A 16988-nucleotide genomic window follows, 5' to 3' on the forward strand; every position below is an offset into this window, starting at 1 on the left:
CCCTATAGCTCCTATACCTCTATAGCCCCCTATACCCCCCTATACCCCCCTATACCCCCCTATACCCCCTATACCCCCCTATACCCCCTATACCCCCTATACCCCCTATAGCCCCTATAGTCCCTATACCCCTATACCCCCCATAGCCCCTATAGCCCCTATACCCCCCTCCTCTCCCCTCTAGCCCCTCCCCTCTCGCCCCCCCCTCCCCTCTAGCCCCTCCCCCTCCCCTATACCCCCCTCCTCTCCCCTATAGCCCCTCCCCTCTCTCCCCTCCCCCCCCCCGGGATGCAGTTTCTGCGGCGCCGCCTTTCCGAGGGGAATTTCCTGGCGGGGGGGGGGGGCGGGGGGGACCCCCCGGGCGGGGGGGGGGTCCCCGGGGTGGGGGGAGGGGCGGGGAACCCCCCCACCCCCCCGCTCCTGCTCGTCATCGCCCCCCCCACCACCGACTGGTACGTAAAAAGGGGGGGGGGGGGGGTCGGACACCCCCAAATCCATCCCCCCCCCCCCACCTTGGACCCCCCAAATCCATCCCCCCCAACCTGGGGACCCCTAAATCCCCCCCCGGGACCCCTAAATCCAACCCTGGGACCCCCAAATCCTACCCCCCTCCATCCTAGGGACCCCAAAATCCCCCCTCAGACCCCCAAATCCTCCCCCCCCCATCCTAGGGACCCCAAAATCCCCCTCCGGGACCCCCAAATCCAACCCTGGGACCCCCAAATCCTACCCCCCCTCCATCCTAGGGACCCCAAAATCCAACCCTGGGACCCCCAAATCCTACCCCCCCCATCCTAGGGACCCCAAAATCCCCCCCCCAGACCCCCAAATCCAACCCTGGGACCCCCAAATCCTACCCCCCCCCATCCTAGGGACCCCAAAATCCCCCCCCAGGGCCCCAAAATCCCCCCCTGGGACCCCCAAATCCTGCCCCCCCCCGTTCCTAGGGACCCCAAAATCCCCCCCAAGACCCCAAAATCCCCCCGGGACCCCCAAATCCTCCCCCCCCCATCCTAGGGACCCCAAAATCCCCCCCCAGGGCCCCCAAATCCCCCCTGGGCCCCAAAATCCAACCCTGGGACCCCCAAATCCTCCCCCCCCCCATCCTAGGGACCCCAAAATCCCCCCCCCCAGACCCCCAAATCCAACCCTGGGACCCCCAAATCCTCCCCCCCCCCCCCCATCCTAGGGACCCCAAAATTCCACCCCCCAGACCCCAAAATCCAACCCTGGGACCCCCAAATCCTGCCCCCCCCCGATCCTAGGGACCCCAAAATCCCCCCCCAGGACCCCAAAATCCCCCCCTGGGACCCCCAAATCCTCCCCCCCCCCATCCTAGGGACCCCAAAATCCCCCCTCAGACCCCCAAATCCAACCCTGGGACCCTCAAATCTTAACCCCCCCCATCCTAGGGACCCCGAAATCCAACCCTGGGACCCCAAAATCCAACCCTGGGACCCTCAAATCTTACCCCCCCCATCCTAGGGACCCCAAAATCCAACCCTGGGACCCCCAAATCCTCCCCCCCCCATCCTAGGGACCCCAAAATCCCCCCCCCAGACCCCAAAATCCAACCCTGGGACCCCCAAATCCTCCCCCCCCCCCATCCTAGGGACCCCAAAATGCCCCCCCCTGGACCCCAAAATCCCCCCCAGACCCCAAAATCCAACCCTGGGACCCCCAAATCCTTCCCCCCCCACCCTAGGGACCCCAAAATCCCCCCTCAGACCCCCAAATCCAACCCTGGGACCCTCAAATCTTACCCCCCTCCATCCTAGGGACCCCAAAATCCCCCCCCAGACCCCAAAATCCCCCCCTGGGACCCCCAAATCCTACCCCCCACCATCCTAGGGACCCCAAAATCCCCCCCCAGACCCCCAAATCCAACCCTGGGACCCCCAAATCCTACCCCCCCTCCATCCTAGGGACCCCCAAATCCTCCCCCCCCCCCCCATCCTAGGGACCCCAAAATCCCCCTCTGGGACCCCCAAATCCAACCCTGGGACCCCCAAATCCTGCCCCCCCCATCCTAGGGACCCCAAAATCCCCCCCCGGGACCCCCAAATCCTCCCCCCCCCATCCTAGGGACCCCAAAATCCCCCTCTGGGACCCCCAAATCCAACCCTGGGACCCCAAATCCTGCCCCCCCCATCCTAGGGACCCCAAAATCCCCCCCGGGACCCCTAAATCCCCGCCCCAGACCCCAATATCCAACCTTGGACCCCCCCCAAGCCCCCTCCCCCCAACCTGGGGACCCCAAAATCCCCCCAAGACCTCAATATCCCCCCGTGGGACCCCCTAAAACCCCCCTGAACCCCCAAATCCACCCCCTTCTGCACCTCCCCCCCAAAAAAATGTTGGGGCCCCCCCAGGACGAAGCTTTTCAAGGGCAAATCCGTCCACGGGGACGTGGAGCTGCGAGTGGAGCAGGTGAGACTTTTGGGGGTCCCCCCCACATCTTGGGGTGCCCCCCACCCCCCTTCTTGGAGCATCCTGGAGGACCTGGAGCCCCATTTTGGGGGGTCGGGATGGTTTGGGGGGGGTCCCTGGGGTGAGTTTTTTGGTCCCTGGCGTGGGTTTTGGGGTCCCCCTGGATTCTGGGGATCCCCCCAGGTTTTTGGGGTGCCCCAAACCTCCCTTTTCTGACCCAATTTGGGGTCTCAGAGGGGTTTATGGGGAGGTTTGGGGTTCCCAGGGGTGGGTTTTGGGGTGCTTTGAGTGGCTTAGGGGTCTCTTGGTTGGATTTTGGGGTCCCTGAGTTAGTTTTGGGGTCCCAGGGTTGGGTTTTGGGGTCTCTGGGTTGGATTTTGGGGTCCCTGCTGGGGCTTTTGAGGTCCCTGGGGCAGATTTGGGGGTTCCCAGGGTGGGTTTTTGGGGTCCCTGGGTTGGTTTTTGTGTCCCAGGGGCAGATTTTGGGGTCCCTGAGTTGGATTTTTGGGGTCCCTGAGGGGGGTTTTGGGGTCCCTGGTATGGATTTTGGGGTCCCTGGTGCGGATTTTGGGGGTCCCTAGGTTGGTTTTGGGGTCCCTGGGTTGATTTTAGGGTCCCTGGGTTGGTTTTGGGGTCCCTGAGTTGGATTTTTGGGGACCCTGGGTTGGGTTTTGGGGTCCCTGTGGGTTTTGGGGTCCCCCTGGATTTCGGGGTGCCCCCCCAGGCTCAGTTCTCCGAGCTCTCCCTCGTGGCCTCCACCCACGGCGCCCTCAGCGTCACCATCGACTCCCCCCGCGGGGGCACCAGGTGGGTTTTGGGGTCCCCCCCCCACTTTGGGGGGCAAGGGGGAAGATCTGGGGAGAAAAAGTGGGATTTGGGGGTTCGGGGTGGGATTGGGGGGGATCAGGGTCATATTCGAGGGGTTTGAAGTCATTTTAGGGGGTTCAGGGTCATTTTGGGGGGTTCAGGATCAGATTGGGGGGGGTTCAGGGTCATTTTTGGGGGGTTCAGGATCAGATTTGGGGGGGTTGAGGTCATTTTTGGGGGGTCAGGGTCATTTTTGTGGAGTTTGGGGTCATTTTGGGGGAGGTTGGGTGATTTTTGGGGGTTCAGGGTCATTTTTGGGGGGTTCGGGTTGATTTTTGAGGGGGTCAAGGTGAGATTTGTGGGGTTTGGGGTCATTTTGGGGGAGTCAGGGTGAGATTTTGGGGTTCAGGATCATTTTTGGGGGGTTCAGGCTCAGATTTGGGGTGTTCAGGGTCAGATTTTGGGGGTTCAAGGTCTGATTTGGGGGTTCAGGCTCAGATTTGGGGGTTCAGGCTCAGATTTTAGGATTCAGGCTCAGATTTTGGGTGTTCAGGGTCAGATTTTGGGGGTTCAGGTTCAGATTTTGGGGGTTCAGGGTCAGATTTTGGGGGTTCAGGGTCAGATTTTCAGGTTCAGGCTCAGATTTTGGGGTTCAGGGTCAGATTTTAGGGGGTTCAGGCTCAGATTTGGGGGTTCAGGGTAAGTTTTTGGGGGTTAAAGCTCAGATTTTGGGGTTTCAGGCTCAGATTTTGGGGGTTAAGGCTCAGATTTCGGGGGTTCAGGGTCAGATTTTGGGGTTCAGGCTCAGATTTTGGGGGTTCAGGCTCATTTTTTTGGGGTTCAGGCTCAGATTTTGAGGATTCAGGCTCAGATTTTGAGGGTTAAGGCTCAGATTTTGGGGTTCAGGGTCAGATTTTGGGGTTCAGGCTCAGATTTTGGGTGTTCAGGGTCAGATTTTGGGGGTTCAGGTTCAGATTTTGGGGGTTCAGGGTCAGATTTTGGGGGTTCAGGGTCAGATTTTCAGGTTCAGGCTCAGATTTTGGGGTTCAGGGTCAGATTTTAGGGGTACAGGATCATTTTTTGGGGGTTCAGGGTCAGATTTTAGGGGATCAGGGTCAGATTTTGGGGTTCAGGATCATTTTTGGGGGGTTCAGGGTCAGATTTTAGGGAGTTCAGGGTCAGATTTTGGGGGTTCAGGGTCAGATTTGGGGGTTCAGGATCATTTTTTGGGGGTTCAGGGTCAGATTTTAGGGAATTCAGGGTCAGATTTGGGGTTCAGGGTAATTTTTTGGGGGTTCAGGGTCAGATTTTGGGGTTCAGGATCATTTTTGGGGGGTTCAGGTTCAGATTTGGGGGTTCAGGGTCAGATTTTGGGGGTTCAGGCTCAGGTTTGGGGGTTCAGGCTCAGATTTCGGGGTTTCAGGCTCAGATTTTGGGGTTCAGGGTCAGATTTTGGGGGTTCAGGCTCAGATTTGGGGGTTCAGGGTCAGATTTTAGGGGGTTCAGGTTAAGATTTGGGGGTTCAGGGTCAGATTTTAGGGAGTTCAGGGTCAGATTTGGGGGTTCAGGCTCAGATTTGGGGGTTCAGGCTCAGATTTCGGGGTTTCAGTGTCAGATTTTGGGGTTCAGGGTCAGATTTTGGGGTTCAGGGTCAGATTTTAGTGGGTTCAGGCTCAGATTTTGGGGTTCAGGCTCAGATTTTGGGGGTTCAGGCTCAGGTTTGGGGGTTCAGGCTCAGATTTCGGGGGTTCAGGTTCAGATTTGGGGGTTCAGGGTCAGATTTTAGGGAGTTCAGGGTCAGATTTGGGGGTTCAGGCTCAGATTTTAGGGAGTTCAGGCTCAGATTTTGGAGTTCAGGCTCAGATTTGGGGGTTCAGGCTCAGATTTTAGGGGGTTCAGGCTCAGATTTGGGGGTTCAGGCTCAGATCTTGGGGTGTCGGGTTGATTTTTGGGGGGTCACAGCCGCCTCCCCCCCCCCCCCAGGAGGCTGCGCCCCGACTTCGTGCTGGTGCGGGAGGCGCCGGGGGGGGGCGCGGGGGGGACCCCTCGGCGGCTGCTCCTGGGGCTGCAGCTCGGGGGGGTCCCCAGCGCCCCCCCCCTCCCCGCCCTCTGCGCCCTCGCACACCCCCCCCGACTGGTGAGGGGCACTGGGGGGCACTGGGGGGCACTGGGAGGGGACTGGGAGGGACTGGGAGGGGACTGGGAGGGGACTGGGAGGGACTGGGAGGGGATGGGAAGGGACTGGGAGGGACTGGGAGGGGATGGGAGGGGACTGGGAGGGGACTGGGAGGGACTGGGAGGGACTGGGAGGGGATGGGAAGGGACTGGGAGGGACTGGGAGGGGATGGGAGGGGACTGGGAGGGACTGGGAGGGACTGGGAGGGACTGGGAGGGACTGGGAGGGACTGGGAGGGGACTGGGAGGGGACTAGGAGGTTACTGGGAGGGACTGGGAGGGACTGGGAGGGGACTGGGAGGGACTGGGAGGGGACTGGGAGGGGACTGGGAGGGACTGGGAGGGACTGGGAGGGGACTGGGGGGCACTGGGAGGGACTGGGAGGGACTGGGAGGGGACTGGGAGGCACTGGGAGGGGACTGGGAGAGGACTGGGAGGGACTGGGAAGGGATAGGAAGGGACTGGGGGGCACTGGGAGGGGACTGGGGGGCACTGGGAGGGACTGGGAGACACTGGGACGCACTGGGAGGGACTGGGATGGGGACTGGGAGGCCACTGGTGGGGGACTGGGGGGCACTGGGAGGGACTGGTGAGCACTGGGAGGTGGCTAGTGGAGCGCGTGGGCTCTGGGAGGGCTACTGGGGCAAACTGGGAGCACTGGGAGGGGCTGCGGCGCCTGCCCCCCTCCCCCCCCCGACATTCCCAGTGCTCCCAGTTTGCCCAGTTGGCCCAGCTGCAGCGGGAACTGGGGCCCGAGGCCTTTCCACTGGTACCCCAGCGGTACTGCAACCGCCCCCGCGGACTGGTGAGCACTGGGAGGCACTGGGAGGGACTGGGAGGGGACTAAGGGGTAACTGGGAGGCACTGGGGGGGTACTGGGAGCACTGGGAGGGCACTGGGAGGCACTGGGAGGGCACTGGTGAGCACTGGGAGGGACTGGGAAGGACTGGGAGGTACTGGGAGGGGACTGAGGGGTGACTGGGAGGGACTGGGAGGGACTGGGAGGGACTGGGAGGCACTGGGAGGGACTGGGAGGGGCTGAGGGGTGACTGGGAGGCACTGGGAGGGCACTGGGAGGCACTGGGAGGGGACTGGTGAGCACTGGGAGGGACTGGGAGGCACTGGGAGGGGACTAAGGGGTAACTGGGAGCACTGGGAGGGCACTGGGAGCACTGGGAGGTGACTGGGAGGCACTGGGGGGGTACTGGGAGCACTGGGAAGGCACCGAGGGGGGACTGGGAGGCACTGGGAGCTCTGGGAGGCACTGGGAGGCACTGGGAAGGACTGGGAGGCACTGGGAGGGGACTGAGGGGTGACTGGGAGGCACTGGTGAGCACTGGGAGGGACTGGGAGGCACTGGGAGGGCACTGGGAGCACTGGGAGGTGACTGGGAGGCACTGGGGGGGTACTGGGAGCACTGGGAAGGCACCGAGGGGGGACTGGAAGGCACTGGGAGCTCTGGGAGGGGTACTGGGAGGCTCGGGGGGGTGACTGGGACGCACTGGGGGTGTCACTGGTGTTACTGGGACCCCCAGGTGGCCGCCGCCTCCTTCCCGATGCTGGTGACGCTCAGCCCCGCCCCCCCCGGGGTCGGACAGGTGAGGCCACGCCCCCAATACCATATATGGTCAATGGTCACGCCCCCTCCCCACAGACCACGCCCCTTAAAGGAGCCGCCACGCTCTGGCTCCCAGTCCCCTCCCAGTGCCTCCCAGTCCCTCCCAGTCCCCTCTGAGTGTGTCCCAGTGCCTCCCAGTCCCCCCCCAGTGCCCCCCAGTGCCTCCCAGTCCCCTCCCAGTGCCCCCCAGTCCCTCCCAGTCCCCTCCCAGTCCCCTCCCAGTGCCTCCCAGTGCCCCCCAGTCCCCTCCCAGTGCCCCCCAGTCCCCTCCCAGTGCCCCCCAGTCCCTCCCAGTCCCTCCCAGTCCCCTCCCAGTCCTTCCCAGTCCCTCCCAGTGCCCTCCCAGTCCCTCCCAGTCCCTCCCAGTCCCCCCCCAGTCCCCCCCCAGTCCCCCCCCAGTCCCCTCCCAGTCCCTCCCAGTCCCCTCCCAGTCCCTCCCAGTCCCCCCCCAGTCCCCTCCCAGTCCCTCCCAGTCCCCCCCAGTCCCCTCCCAGTCCCTCCCAGTCCCTCCCAGTCCCCCCCCAGTCCCCCCCCAGTCCCCCCCCAGTCCCCCCCCAGTCCCCTCCCAGTCCCCTCCCAGTGCCCTCCCAGTGCCCTCCCAGTCCCTCCCAGTCCCTCCCAGTCCCCTCCCAGTGCCCCCCAGTCCCCTCCCAGTGCCCCCCAGTCCCCTCCCAGTGCCCCCCAGTCCCTCCCAGTCCCTCCCAGTCCCTCCCAGTCCCTCCCAGTCCCCTCCCAGTGCCCCCCAGTCCCCTCCCAGTGCCCCCCAGTCCCTCCCAGTCCCTCCCAGTGCCCTCCCAGTCCCTCCCAGTGCCCTCCCAGTGCCCCCCAGTCCCTCCCAGTCCCCTCCCAGTGCCTCCCAGTGCCCCCCAGTCCCCTCCCAGTGCCCCCCAGTCCCCTCCCAGTGCCCCCCAGTCCCTCCCAGTCCCTCCCAGTCCCCCCCAGTCCCTCCCAGTGCCCCCCAGTCCCCCCCAGTGCCCCCAGTGCAGGCGGTGTCCCCCCAGGTGCGCGTGGGGAGCCCGGAGGCGCTGGGGGTGGTGGCCGCGGCCATGGGGGCCGCGAGGGCCGGGGCGCTGGTCAGCGGGGGGCCGGGGGGCGGCCAGCGGCTGCGGGTCCAGCGCATCGGGACCCAGTACAGAGCCCTCAGGTCAGCGGGGACGGGGGGGACAGGGGGGACAGGGGGGACATGGGGGGACAGGGGGGACATGGGGACATGGGGGGACATTGAGGATGTGGGGACATTGGAGATGTGGGGGGACATGGGGACATGGGGACATGGGGACTTGGGGACATGAGGGACATGGGGGGACAAGGGGGGGACATGGGGGGACATGGGGACATGGGGGATATAGGGACATTGGGGACATTGGGGGACGTGGAGGGACGTGGGGACTTGGGGGGACATGGGGGATATGGGGGATATGGGGACATTGGGGGCATGGGGGATATGGGGGGATATGGGGGGACATGAAGGACATGGGGACACGGGGGGACATGGGGATGTGGGGGGGTATGGGGACATGGGGGGACATGGGGACATGGGGGATGTGGGGGGACATGGGGGGACATTGAGGACATGGGGACATTGGAGATGTGGGGGGACATGGGGACATGGGGACTTGGGGGGACATGAGGGACATGGGGGGACATGGGGACATGGGGGATATAGGGACATTGGGGACACTGGGGGGATGTGGGGGGACATGGGGGGACATTGAGGACATGGGGACATGGGGACGTGGGGGGATATGGGGGATATAGGGACATGGGGACATGGGGGGGACATGGAGGACATAGGGACATGGAGGGACATGGGGACATGGAGGGACATGGGGACATGGGGACGTGGGGGGATATGGGGGATATAGGGACATTGGGGACATTGGGGGGACATGGGGATGTGAGGGACACGTGGGGACATTGAGGACATGGGGACATTGGAGATGTGGGGGGACATGGGGACATGGGGGATATGGGGACTTTGGGGGGACATGGGGGATATAGGGACATTGGGGACATTGGGGGGACATGGAGGGACATGGGGACATGGGGAGACATGGGGGATATGGGGGGACATGGGGGGATATAGGGACATTGGGGGACGTAGAGGGACATGGGGACGTGGGGACTTGGGGGGACATGGGGATGTGGGGGACATTGGGGACATTGGGGACATGGGGGGACATGGGGACATGGGGGGATATGGGGGATATAGGGACATTGGGGGGATGTGGGGGGACATGGGGACATAGAGGGGACATTGAGGATATGGGGGATATGGGGACATGGGGGGGACATGGGGATGTGGGGGACATGGGGACATAGAGGGGACATTGGGGATATGGGGGATGTGGGGACATTGAGGACATGGGGACATTGGAGATGTGGGGGGACATGGGGACATGGGGGGATGTGCGGACATGGGGGGGACAGGGGGACATTGGGGACATGGGGACATGGGGACATTGGGGACATTGGGGACATGGGGACATGGGGGGATGTGTGGACATGGGGGGGACATTGGGGACATGGGGACAGGGGGACATTGGGGACATGGGGATGTGGGGGGTCACAGGGGCCATTGGGGGCCATTGAGGGCATGGGGGGACATTGGGGACATGGGGACATGGGGGTCCCCGGTGTCCCCACGTCCCCCCCTGCCCCCCCCCAAGGTGGTCGCCGGGGCCCGGAGACGCCCCCGGGGAGGAGGTGAAGGTGGAGCCGATGGCGCTGAGTCCCCGGTGAGGGGCCGGGGGGGCTGGGGGGGACCCCAAGGGGACACTGAGGGGACACTGAGGGTCTGGGGGTGTCCCTGTGTCCCCCCAAAGGCACCGGGCGTGGGTGGACGCCTGCTCGAGGCTCTTCGGGGGCGTCGAGGTGTGTGCGGTGGAGGCTCAACGGGCGCCCGACGGCCGCGAGGCCATCGACCAGGTACGAGGGTGACACCTGGGGGGGCTGCACCCCAACCGGGGGGGAGCCCGGGTCCCCTCGCGGTCACCCGGGTCCCTCGTGGTCACTCAGGTCCCTCCTGGTCACTCAGGTCCCATCTGAGATACCCGAGTCCCTCCTGGTCACTCAGGTCCCTCCTGGTCACTCAGATCCCTCATGGTCACTCAGGACCCTCATGGTCACTCAGGTCCCATCTGAGATACCCGAGTCCCTCCTGGTCACTCAGGTCCCTCCTGGTCACTCAGGTCCCATCTGAGATACCCGAGTCCCTCATGGTCCCTCAGGTCCCTCAGGTCCCTCATGGTCACTCAGGTCACATCTGAGATACCCGAGTCCCTCCTGGTCACTCAGGTCCCTCATGGTCACTCAGGTCCCTCCTGGTCACTCAGGTCCCATCTGAGATACCCGAGTCCCTCCTGGTCACTCAGGACCCTCCTGGTCACTCAGGTCCCATCTGAGATACCTGAGTCCCTCCTGGTCACCCAGGTCCCTCCTGGTCACTCAGGTCCCTCATGGTCACTCAGGTCCCATCTGAGATACCTGAGTCCCTCCTGGTCACCCAGGTCCCTCCTGGTCACTCAGGTCCCTCATGGTCACTCAGGTCCCATCTGAGATACCCGAGTCCCTCCTGGTCACTCAGATCCCTCCTGGTCACTCAGGACCCTCCTGGTCACTCAGGTCCCATCTGAGATACCCGAGTCCCTCCTGGTCACTCAGGACCCTCCTGGTCACCCAGGTCCCATCTGAGATACCCGAGTCCCTCATGGTCACTCAGGTCCCTCCTGGTCACTCAGGTCCCATCTGAGATACCTGAGTCCCTCCTGGTCACTCAGGTCCCTCCTGGTCACCCAGGTCCCTCCTGGTCACTCAGGTCCCTCATGGTCACTCAGGTCCCATCTGAGATACCCGAGTCCCTCCTGGTCACTCAGATCCCTCCTGGTCACTCAGGACCCTCCTGGTCACTCAGGTCCCATCTGAGATACCTGAGTCCCTCCTGGTCACTCAGGTCCCTCCTGGTCACTCAGGTCCCTCCTGGTGACTCAGGTCCCATCTGAGATACCCGAGTCCCTCCTGGTCACTCAGGTCTCTCCTGGTCACTCAGGTCCCTCATGGTCACTCAGGTCCCATCTGAGATACCCGACTCCCTCCTGGTCACTCAGGTCCCTCCTGGTCACTCAGGTCCCTCATGGTCACTCAGGTCCCTGATGGTCACCCAGGTCCCTCCTGGTCACTCAGGTCCCTCCTGGTCACTCAGGTCCCTCATGGTCACTCAGGTCCCATCTGAGATACCCGACTCCCTCCTGGTCACTCAGGTCCCTCCTGGTCACTCAGGTCCCTCATGGTCACTCAGGTCCCTGATGGTCACCCAGGTCCCTCCTGGTCACTCAGATCCCTCATGGTCACCCAGATCCCTCATGGTCACCCAGGTCCCTCCTGGTCACCCAGGTCCCTCCTGGTCACTCAGGTCCCTCCTGGTCACTCAGGTCCCATCTGAGATACCTGAGTCCCTCCTGGTCACCCAGGTCCCTCCTGGTCACTCAGGTCCTTCATGGTCACTCAGGTCCCTCGTGGTCACTCAGGTCTCTCCTGGTCACTCAGGTCCCTCCTGGTCACTCAGGTCCCATCTGAGATACCCGAGTCCCTCATGGTCACCCAGGTCCCTCCTGGTCACTCAGATCCCTCCTGGTCACTCAGGTCCCATCTGAGATACCCGAGTCCCTCATGGTCACTCAGGTCACTCAGGTCCCTCCTGGTCACTCAGGTCCCATCTGAGATACCTGAGTCCCTCCTGGTCACTCAGGACCCTCATGGTCACTCAGGTCCCATCTGAGATACCCGAGTCCCTCATGGTCACCCAAGTCCCTCCTGGTCACTCAGATCCCTCATGGTCACTCAGGTCCCATCTGAGATACCTGAATCCCTCATGGTCACCCAGGTCCCTCATGGTCACCCAGGTCCCTCCTGGTCACTCAGATCCCTCCTGGTCACTCAGGTCCCATCTGAGATACCCGAGTCCCTCCTGGTCACTCAGGTCACTCAGGTCCCTCCTGGTCACTCAGGTCCCATCTGAGATACCCGAGTCCCTCCTGGTCACTCAGGTCCCTCAGGTCCCTCTTGGTCACTCAGGTCACTCAGGTCCCTCCTGGTCACTCAGGTCCCATCTGAGATACCTGAGTCCCTCCTGGTCACTCAGGACCCTCATGGTCACTCAGATCCCTCATGGTCACCCAGGTCCCTCATGGTCACTCAGGACCCTCATGGTCACTTCCCAAGGTCCCCAAGTCCTCCAGGAGCCCCCCAAGTCCTCCGGGAGCCCCCCAAGACCCCCACTGAGGTCCCCAAGACCCCTTCTGAGGTCCCCAAGTCCTCCGGGAGCCCCCCAAGACCCCCACTGAGGTCCCCAAGACCCCTTCTGAGGTCCCCAAGTCCTCCAGGAGCCCCCCAAGTCCTCCAGGAGCCCCCCAAGACCCCTCCCGAGGTCCCCAAGTCCTCCAGGAGCCCTCCAAGGCCCCCTCTGAGCCCCCCAAGTCCTCTGGGAGCCCCCCAAGACCCCTTCTGAGGTCCCCAAGTCCTCTAGGAGCTCCCCAAGACCCCCCCGGAGCCCCCCAAGACCCCTTCTGAGGTCTCCAAGTCCTCCAGGAGCCCCCCAAGACCCCCCCGGAGCCCCCCAAGTCCTCTAGGAGCCCCCCAAGACCCCGTCCTGGGGTCCCCAAGTCCTCCAGGAGCCCCCCAGGTCCCCTCCTGAGCCCCTCAAGTCCTCCAGGAGCCCCCCAAGACCCCGTCCTGGGGTCCCCAAGTCCTCCGGGAGCCCCCCAAGACCCCTTCTGAGGTCTCCAAGACCCCCCCTGAGCCCTCCAAGTCCTCTAGGAGCCCCCCAAGACCCCTCTCAAGGTCCCCAAGTCCTCCAGGAGCCCCCCAAGACCCCCCTGGAGACCCCAAGTCCTCCAGGAGCCCCCCAGGTCCCCTCCTGAGCCCCCCAAGTCCTCCAGGAGCCCCCCAAGACCCCGTCCTGGGGTCCCCAAGTCCTCCGGGAGCCCCCCAAGACCCCTTCTGAGCTCTCCAAGTCCTCCAGGAGCCCCCCAAGACCCCCACTGAGGTCCCTAAGACCCCTCCCGAGGTCCCCAAGTCCTCCAGGAGCCCCCCAAGTCCTCCGGGAGCCCCCCAAGACCCCTCCGGGAGCCCCCCAAGACCCCCCCCTGTGTCCCCCCGGCAGGTGCTGGGGTCCTGGATGCCGCTGGTGGGACCGGGAGCGGCCGAGGATCGAGGTCACATCGTGGAGCTGGTTCTGGCTCGGATGAGGTCGGAGCTTCCTCGACCCCCAAGTCCTTCTCCTGCTCGGCCGCGGCCGCAGGTAACCGCACCCCAACATCCTCCTGGGGCCCCCCGAGTCCTCCAGAACCTTCTGGAACCTCCTGGAGCCCCCAGAGTCCTCCTGGAGCCCCCCCAAGATCCCTCCTGAGGTCCTCAAGTCCTCCAGGAACCCCCCCAAGATCCCTCCTGAGGTCCCCAAGACCCTCCAGGAGCCCCCCAAGACCCTCCAGGAGGTCCCCAAGACCCTCCAGGAGCCCCCCAAGACCCTCCAGGAGCCCCCCAAGTCCTCCAGGAGGTTTTGGGGGGCCCCACAGGGTCTTGACCGCCCCCCCCCCCATTTCTGTCCCACAGACGCCGGCGCCCCCGGGGTCCCCCCGGTCGGGGACCTCCCTGCAGCAGCGACCCCCCCCCCAGGGTGAGTGACCCCCACAAAGCCCCGGGACCCCCCCCATTTGGTGATTTGCCCCCCCAAATTTGGTGATTTCCCCCAAAATTTGGTGATTTTCCTCAAAATTTGGTTCTTTCCCCCAAAATTTGGTGATTTTCCTCAAAATTTGATGATTTTCCCCCAAATTGAGTGGTTTTTCCCCCAAAATTTGGTGATTTGCCCCCCAAAATTTGGTTCTTTCCCCCAAAATTTGGTGATTTTCCTCAGAATTTGGTTCTTTCCCCCAAAATTTGGTGATTTTCCTCAGAATTTGGTTCTTTCCCCCAAAATTTGGTGATTTTCCTCAGAATCTGGTTCTTTCCCCCAAAATTTGGTGATTTTCCTCCAAATTTGATGATTTTCCCCCAAATTGAGTGTTTCCCCCCCCCATTTGGTGATTTGCCCCCCCAAATTTGGTTCTTTCCCCCCAAATTTGGTGATTTTCCTCAAAATTTGATGATTTTCCCCCAAATTTGATGGTTTTTCCCCAAACTGAGTGATTTTTCCCCCCAGATTTGGTGATTTTCACCTCAAATCTGGTGATTTCCCCTCAAAGTCGCCCGATTTCCCCCCCAAACTGTCTGATTTACCTCCAAATTCAGGAATTTCCTCCAAATTTGGGGGATTAACCCCTAAAACTGGCTGATCCTCCCCAAAATCGGGGATTTCCCTCAGACTGGGTCATTTTCTTCCAAAATTGGGTGATTCACCTGCAAAATTCAACAATTTCCCCCCCAATTAGGTGATTTGACCACAAATTCTGTGATTTTTCCCTCCAAATTTTGAGATTTCCCCCAAATTTTGTGATTTTCCCTCCAAATTTTGAGATTCCCCCAAATTTTGTGATTTTTCCCTCCAAATTTTGAGATTTCCCCCAAATTTTGTGATTTTCCCTCTAAATTTCAAGATTTCCCCCAAATTTTGTGATTTTTCCCTCCAAATTTTGAGTTTTGCTCCGAATTTTGTGATTTTTCCCTCAAAATTTTGAGATTTCCCCCAAATTTTGTGATTTTCCCTCCAAATTTTGAGTTTCCCCCAAATTTTGTGATTTTCCCTCCAAATTTTGAGATTCCCCCAAATTTTGTGATTTTTCCCTCCAAATTTTGAGATTTCCCCCAAATTTTGTGATTTTCCCTCCAAATTTCGAGATTTCCCCCAAATTTTGTGATTTTCCCTCCACATTTCGAGATTTCCCCCAAATTTTGTGATTTTCCCTCTAAATTTCGAGATTTCTCCCAAATTTTGTGATTTTTCCCTCCAAATTTTGAGTTTTGCTCCGAATTTTGTGATTTTTCCCTCAAAATTTTGAGATTTCCCCCAAATTTTGTCATTTTTCCCTCAAAATTTTGATATTTCCCTCAAAATTTTGATATTTCCCCCAAATTTTATCATTTTCCCCTCCAAATCTGTCGATTTCCCCCCCGAAATCACCAGATTCTCCTCCAAACTGTCCAATTTCCCCCAAAATTTGTTGATTTCCTCCCAAATTTTGGGGATTGACCCCTAAATCTGGCTAATTTCCCCCAAACTGGATGATTTGGGGTCCAAAACTCCCTGATTTTCCCCGATATTGGCTGATTCCCCCCAATCTGGAGGATTCCCCTCAATTCGCTGGTTCCCCTCCCCCCTTAAGCCCCTCCCCCTCAAGCCCCTCCCCCTTAACCTCCCCCCCCCCTTCTTTCCGCAGGAGCCCCGGCCTCGCCTGGTCCCGCCCCGCCCCGCCCACCAGGGGGCGTGGCCTCACCTGACCCCGCCCACCAGCGAGGGGCCGCCCAGCCCCGCCCCCTGGAGCCACAAGCCCCGCCCCCCTCCCCTCAGCCCCGCCCCAAGAGCCCTCAGGCCACGCCCACAGCCCCCCAGACGCGCCCCCTGGGTCCTAAAGCCCCGGGCACCGCTCAGCCCCGCCCCCAAGGCCCTCAAGCCCCGCCCACTGTCGCTCAGCCCCGCCCCCAGGGGCCTCAAGCCCCGCCCCTCGCCTCCCAGCCCCGCCCACAGGGGCCTCAAGCCCCGCCCCTCGCCTCCCAGCCCCGCCCACAGGGCCCACAAGCCACGCCCACTCCTCAGGCCCGCCCACAGGGGCCACAAGCCCCGCCTACTTCACCCCAGCCCCGCCCCCCAGGGCCTCAAGCCCCGCCCACCTCCCCTCAGCCCCGCCCCAAGAGCCCTCAGGCCACGCCCACTGCCGCTCAGCCCCGCCCCCAGGGCCCTCAGGCCCCGCCCACCCTCCAGCCCCGCCCCCAGGGCCCTCAGGCTCCTCCCAGCGCCGCTCAGCCCCGCCCCAAGAGCCCTCAGGCCCCGCCCACCTCCCCTCAGCCCCTCCCCCCGGGGCCTCAAGCCCCGCCCACTTCCCCTCAGCGGCACTCGGTGGGACCTCAAGCCCCGCCCACTGCCCCTCAGCCCCGCCCACTGGGCCCTCAAGCCCCGCCCACTGCTCCTCAGCCCCGCCCCCAGGGCCCTCAAGCCCCGCCCCCTTCCCACCCCCACCCCCAGGGTCCTAAACCCCCTCCCACTGCTGCTCAGCCCCGCCCCCAAGGGCCTCAAGCCCCTCCCACTGCTGCTCAGCCACGTCCGCAGGGTCCTAAAGCCCCGCCCACCGCCCCTCAGCCCCGCCCCCAGGGCCCTCAGGCCACGCCCACTCCACAACCCCGCCCTCAAGCCCCGCCCACCGCCCCTCAGCCCCGCCCACAGGGCCCTCAAGCCCCGCCCACTGCCCCTCAGCCCCACCCCCAGGGTCCTAAAGCCCCTCCCCCTGCTGCTCAGCCCCGCCCCCCCGGGTCCCCCAAGCCGCCCTTGGCCCCCAAGCCGGGCGCCGCCCCCAGGTGAGTGTGGGCGTGGCCTAAAGGAGAGGGAGGCGTGGCTTATCCGCGCAGGCCACGCCCCCTCCTCTCTGACCACGCCCCCTCTTCCTCCTCCAGCCCCGCCCCCGAGAGCCTCCGCGCCCTGCGGCAAAGCTTCGCCTCCTTCTTCGAGTGAGGGAGGGGGTTGCAAGCCACGCCCCCTCCTCAAAGCCACGCCCCCTCCTCAAAGCCACGCCCCCTTATGGAAGCCCCGCCTCTCTATAGGGCCCTATAGAGCAAGCCCCGCCCTCAATCGCTGCCCTTAAGCCCCACCCACCCCTTAAGCCCCGCCCACTGGCACACGTGACCCCACAGGCCACGCCCCCTGCCTCAAGCCCCGCCCCCTCAGCCCCCAGACCCCTTGGCTGGGGGGGGTCTATGTGCAATAGTGACCGTGTAAGCCCCGCCCCCTCGCTTGGCCCCCGCCCCATCACGT

At 62.7% G+C, this 16988-nt stretch overlaps 1 protein-coding gene across 1 annotated transcript; it reads left to right on the forward strand.

Annotated features, from left to right (window-relative positions):
* Positions 1–288: 288 nt before the first annotated feature.
* LOC138735160 (synapsin-1-like) lies at positions 289–16786 on the forward strand. Its single transcript, XM_069883064.1, has 13 exons — positions 289–452; positions 2373–2430; positions 3155–3237; positions 5221–5374; positions 6119–6217; positions 6948–7010; positions 8032–8174; positions 9700–9768; positions 9856–9958; positions 13191–13328; positions 13640–13703; positions 15403–16534; positions 16631–16786. Exons 1-13 carry the CDS (start codon positions 289–291, stop codon positions 16686–16688), a joined length of 2328 nt encoding a protein of 775 aa, XP_069739165.1. The 3' UTR covers positions 16689–16786.
* Positions 16787–16988: the final 202 nt, after the last annotated feature.

Source organism: Phaenicophaeus curvirostris, unplaced genomic scaffold (genome assembly GCF_032191515.1).
Source record: "Phaenicophaeus curvirostris isolate KB17595 unplaced genomic scaffold, BPBGC_Pcur_1.0 scaffold_499, whole genome shotgun sequence".
Classification (NCBI taxonomy): Eukaryota; Metazoa; Chordata; class Aves; order Cuculiformes; family Cuculidae; genus Phaenicophaeus; species Phaenicophaeus curvirostris.

Coding starts and splice junctions, on each gene's coding strand:
- LOC138735160 (XM_069883064.1), top strand. CDS start 289: ATGCAGTTTCTGCGGCGCCGCCTTTCCGAGGGGAATTTCCTGGCGGGG. Junction 2,431..3,154: donor TGGAGCTGCGAGTGGAGCAG/GTGAGACTTTTG, acceptor GTGCCCCCCCAG/GCTCAGTTCTCCGAGCTCTC. Junction 7,011..8,031: donor CCCCCCCCGGGGTCGGACAG/GTGAGGCCACGC, acceptor GTGTCCCCCCAG/GTGCGCGTGGGGAGCCCGGA.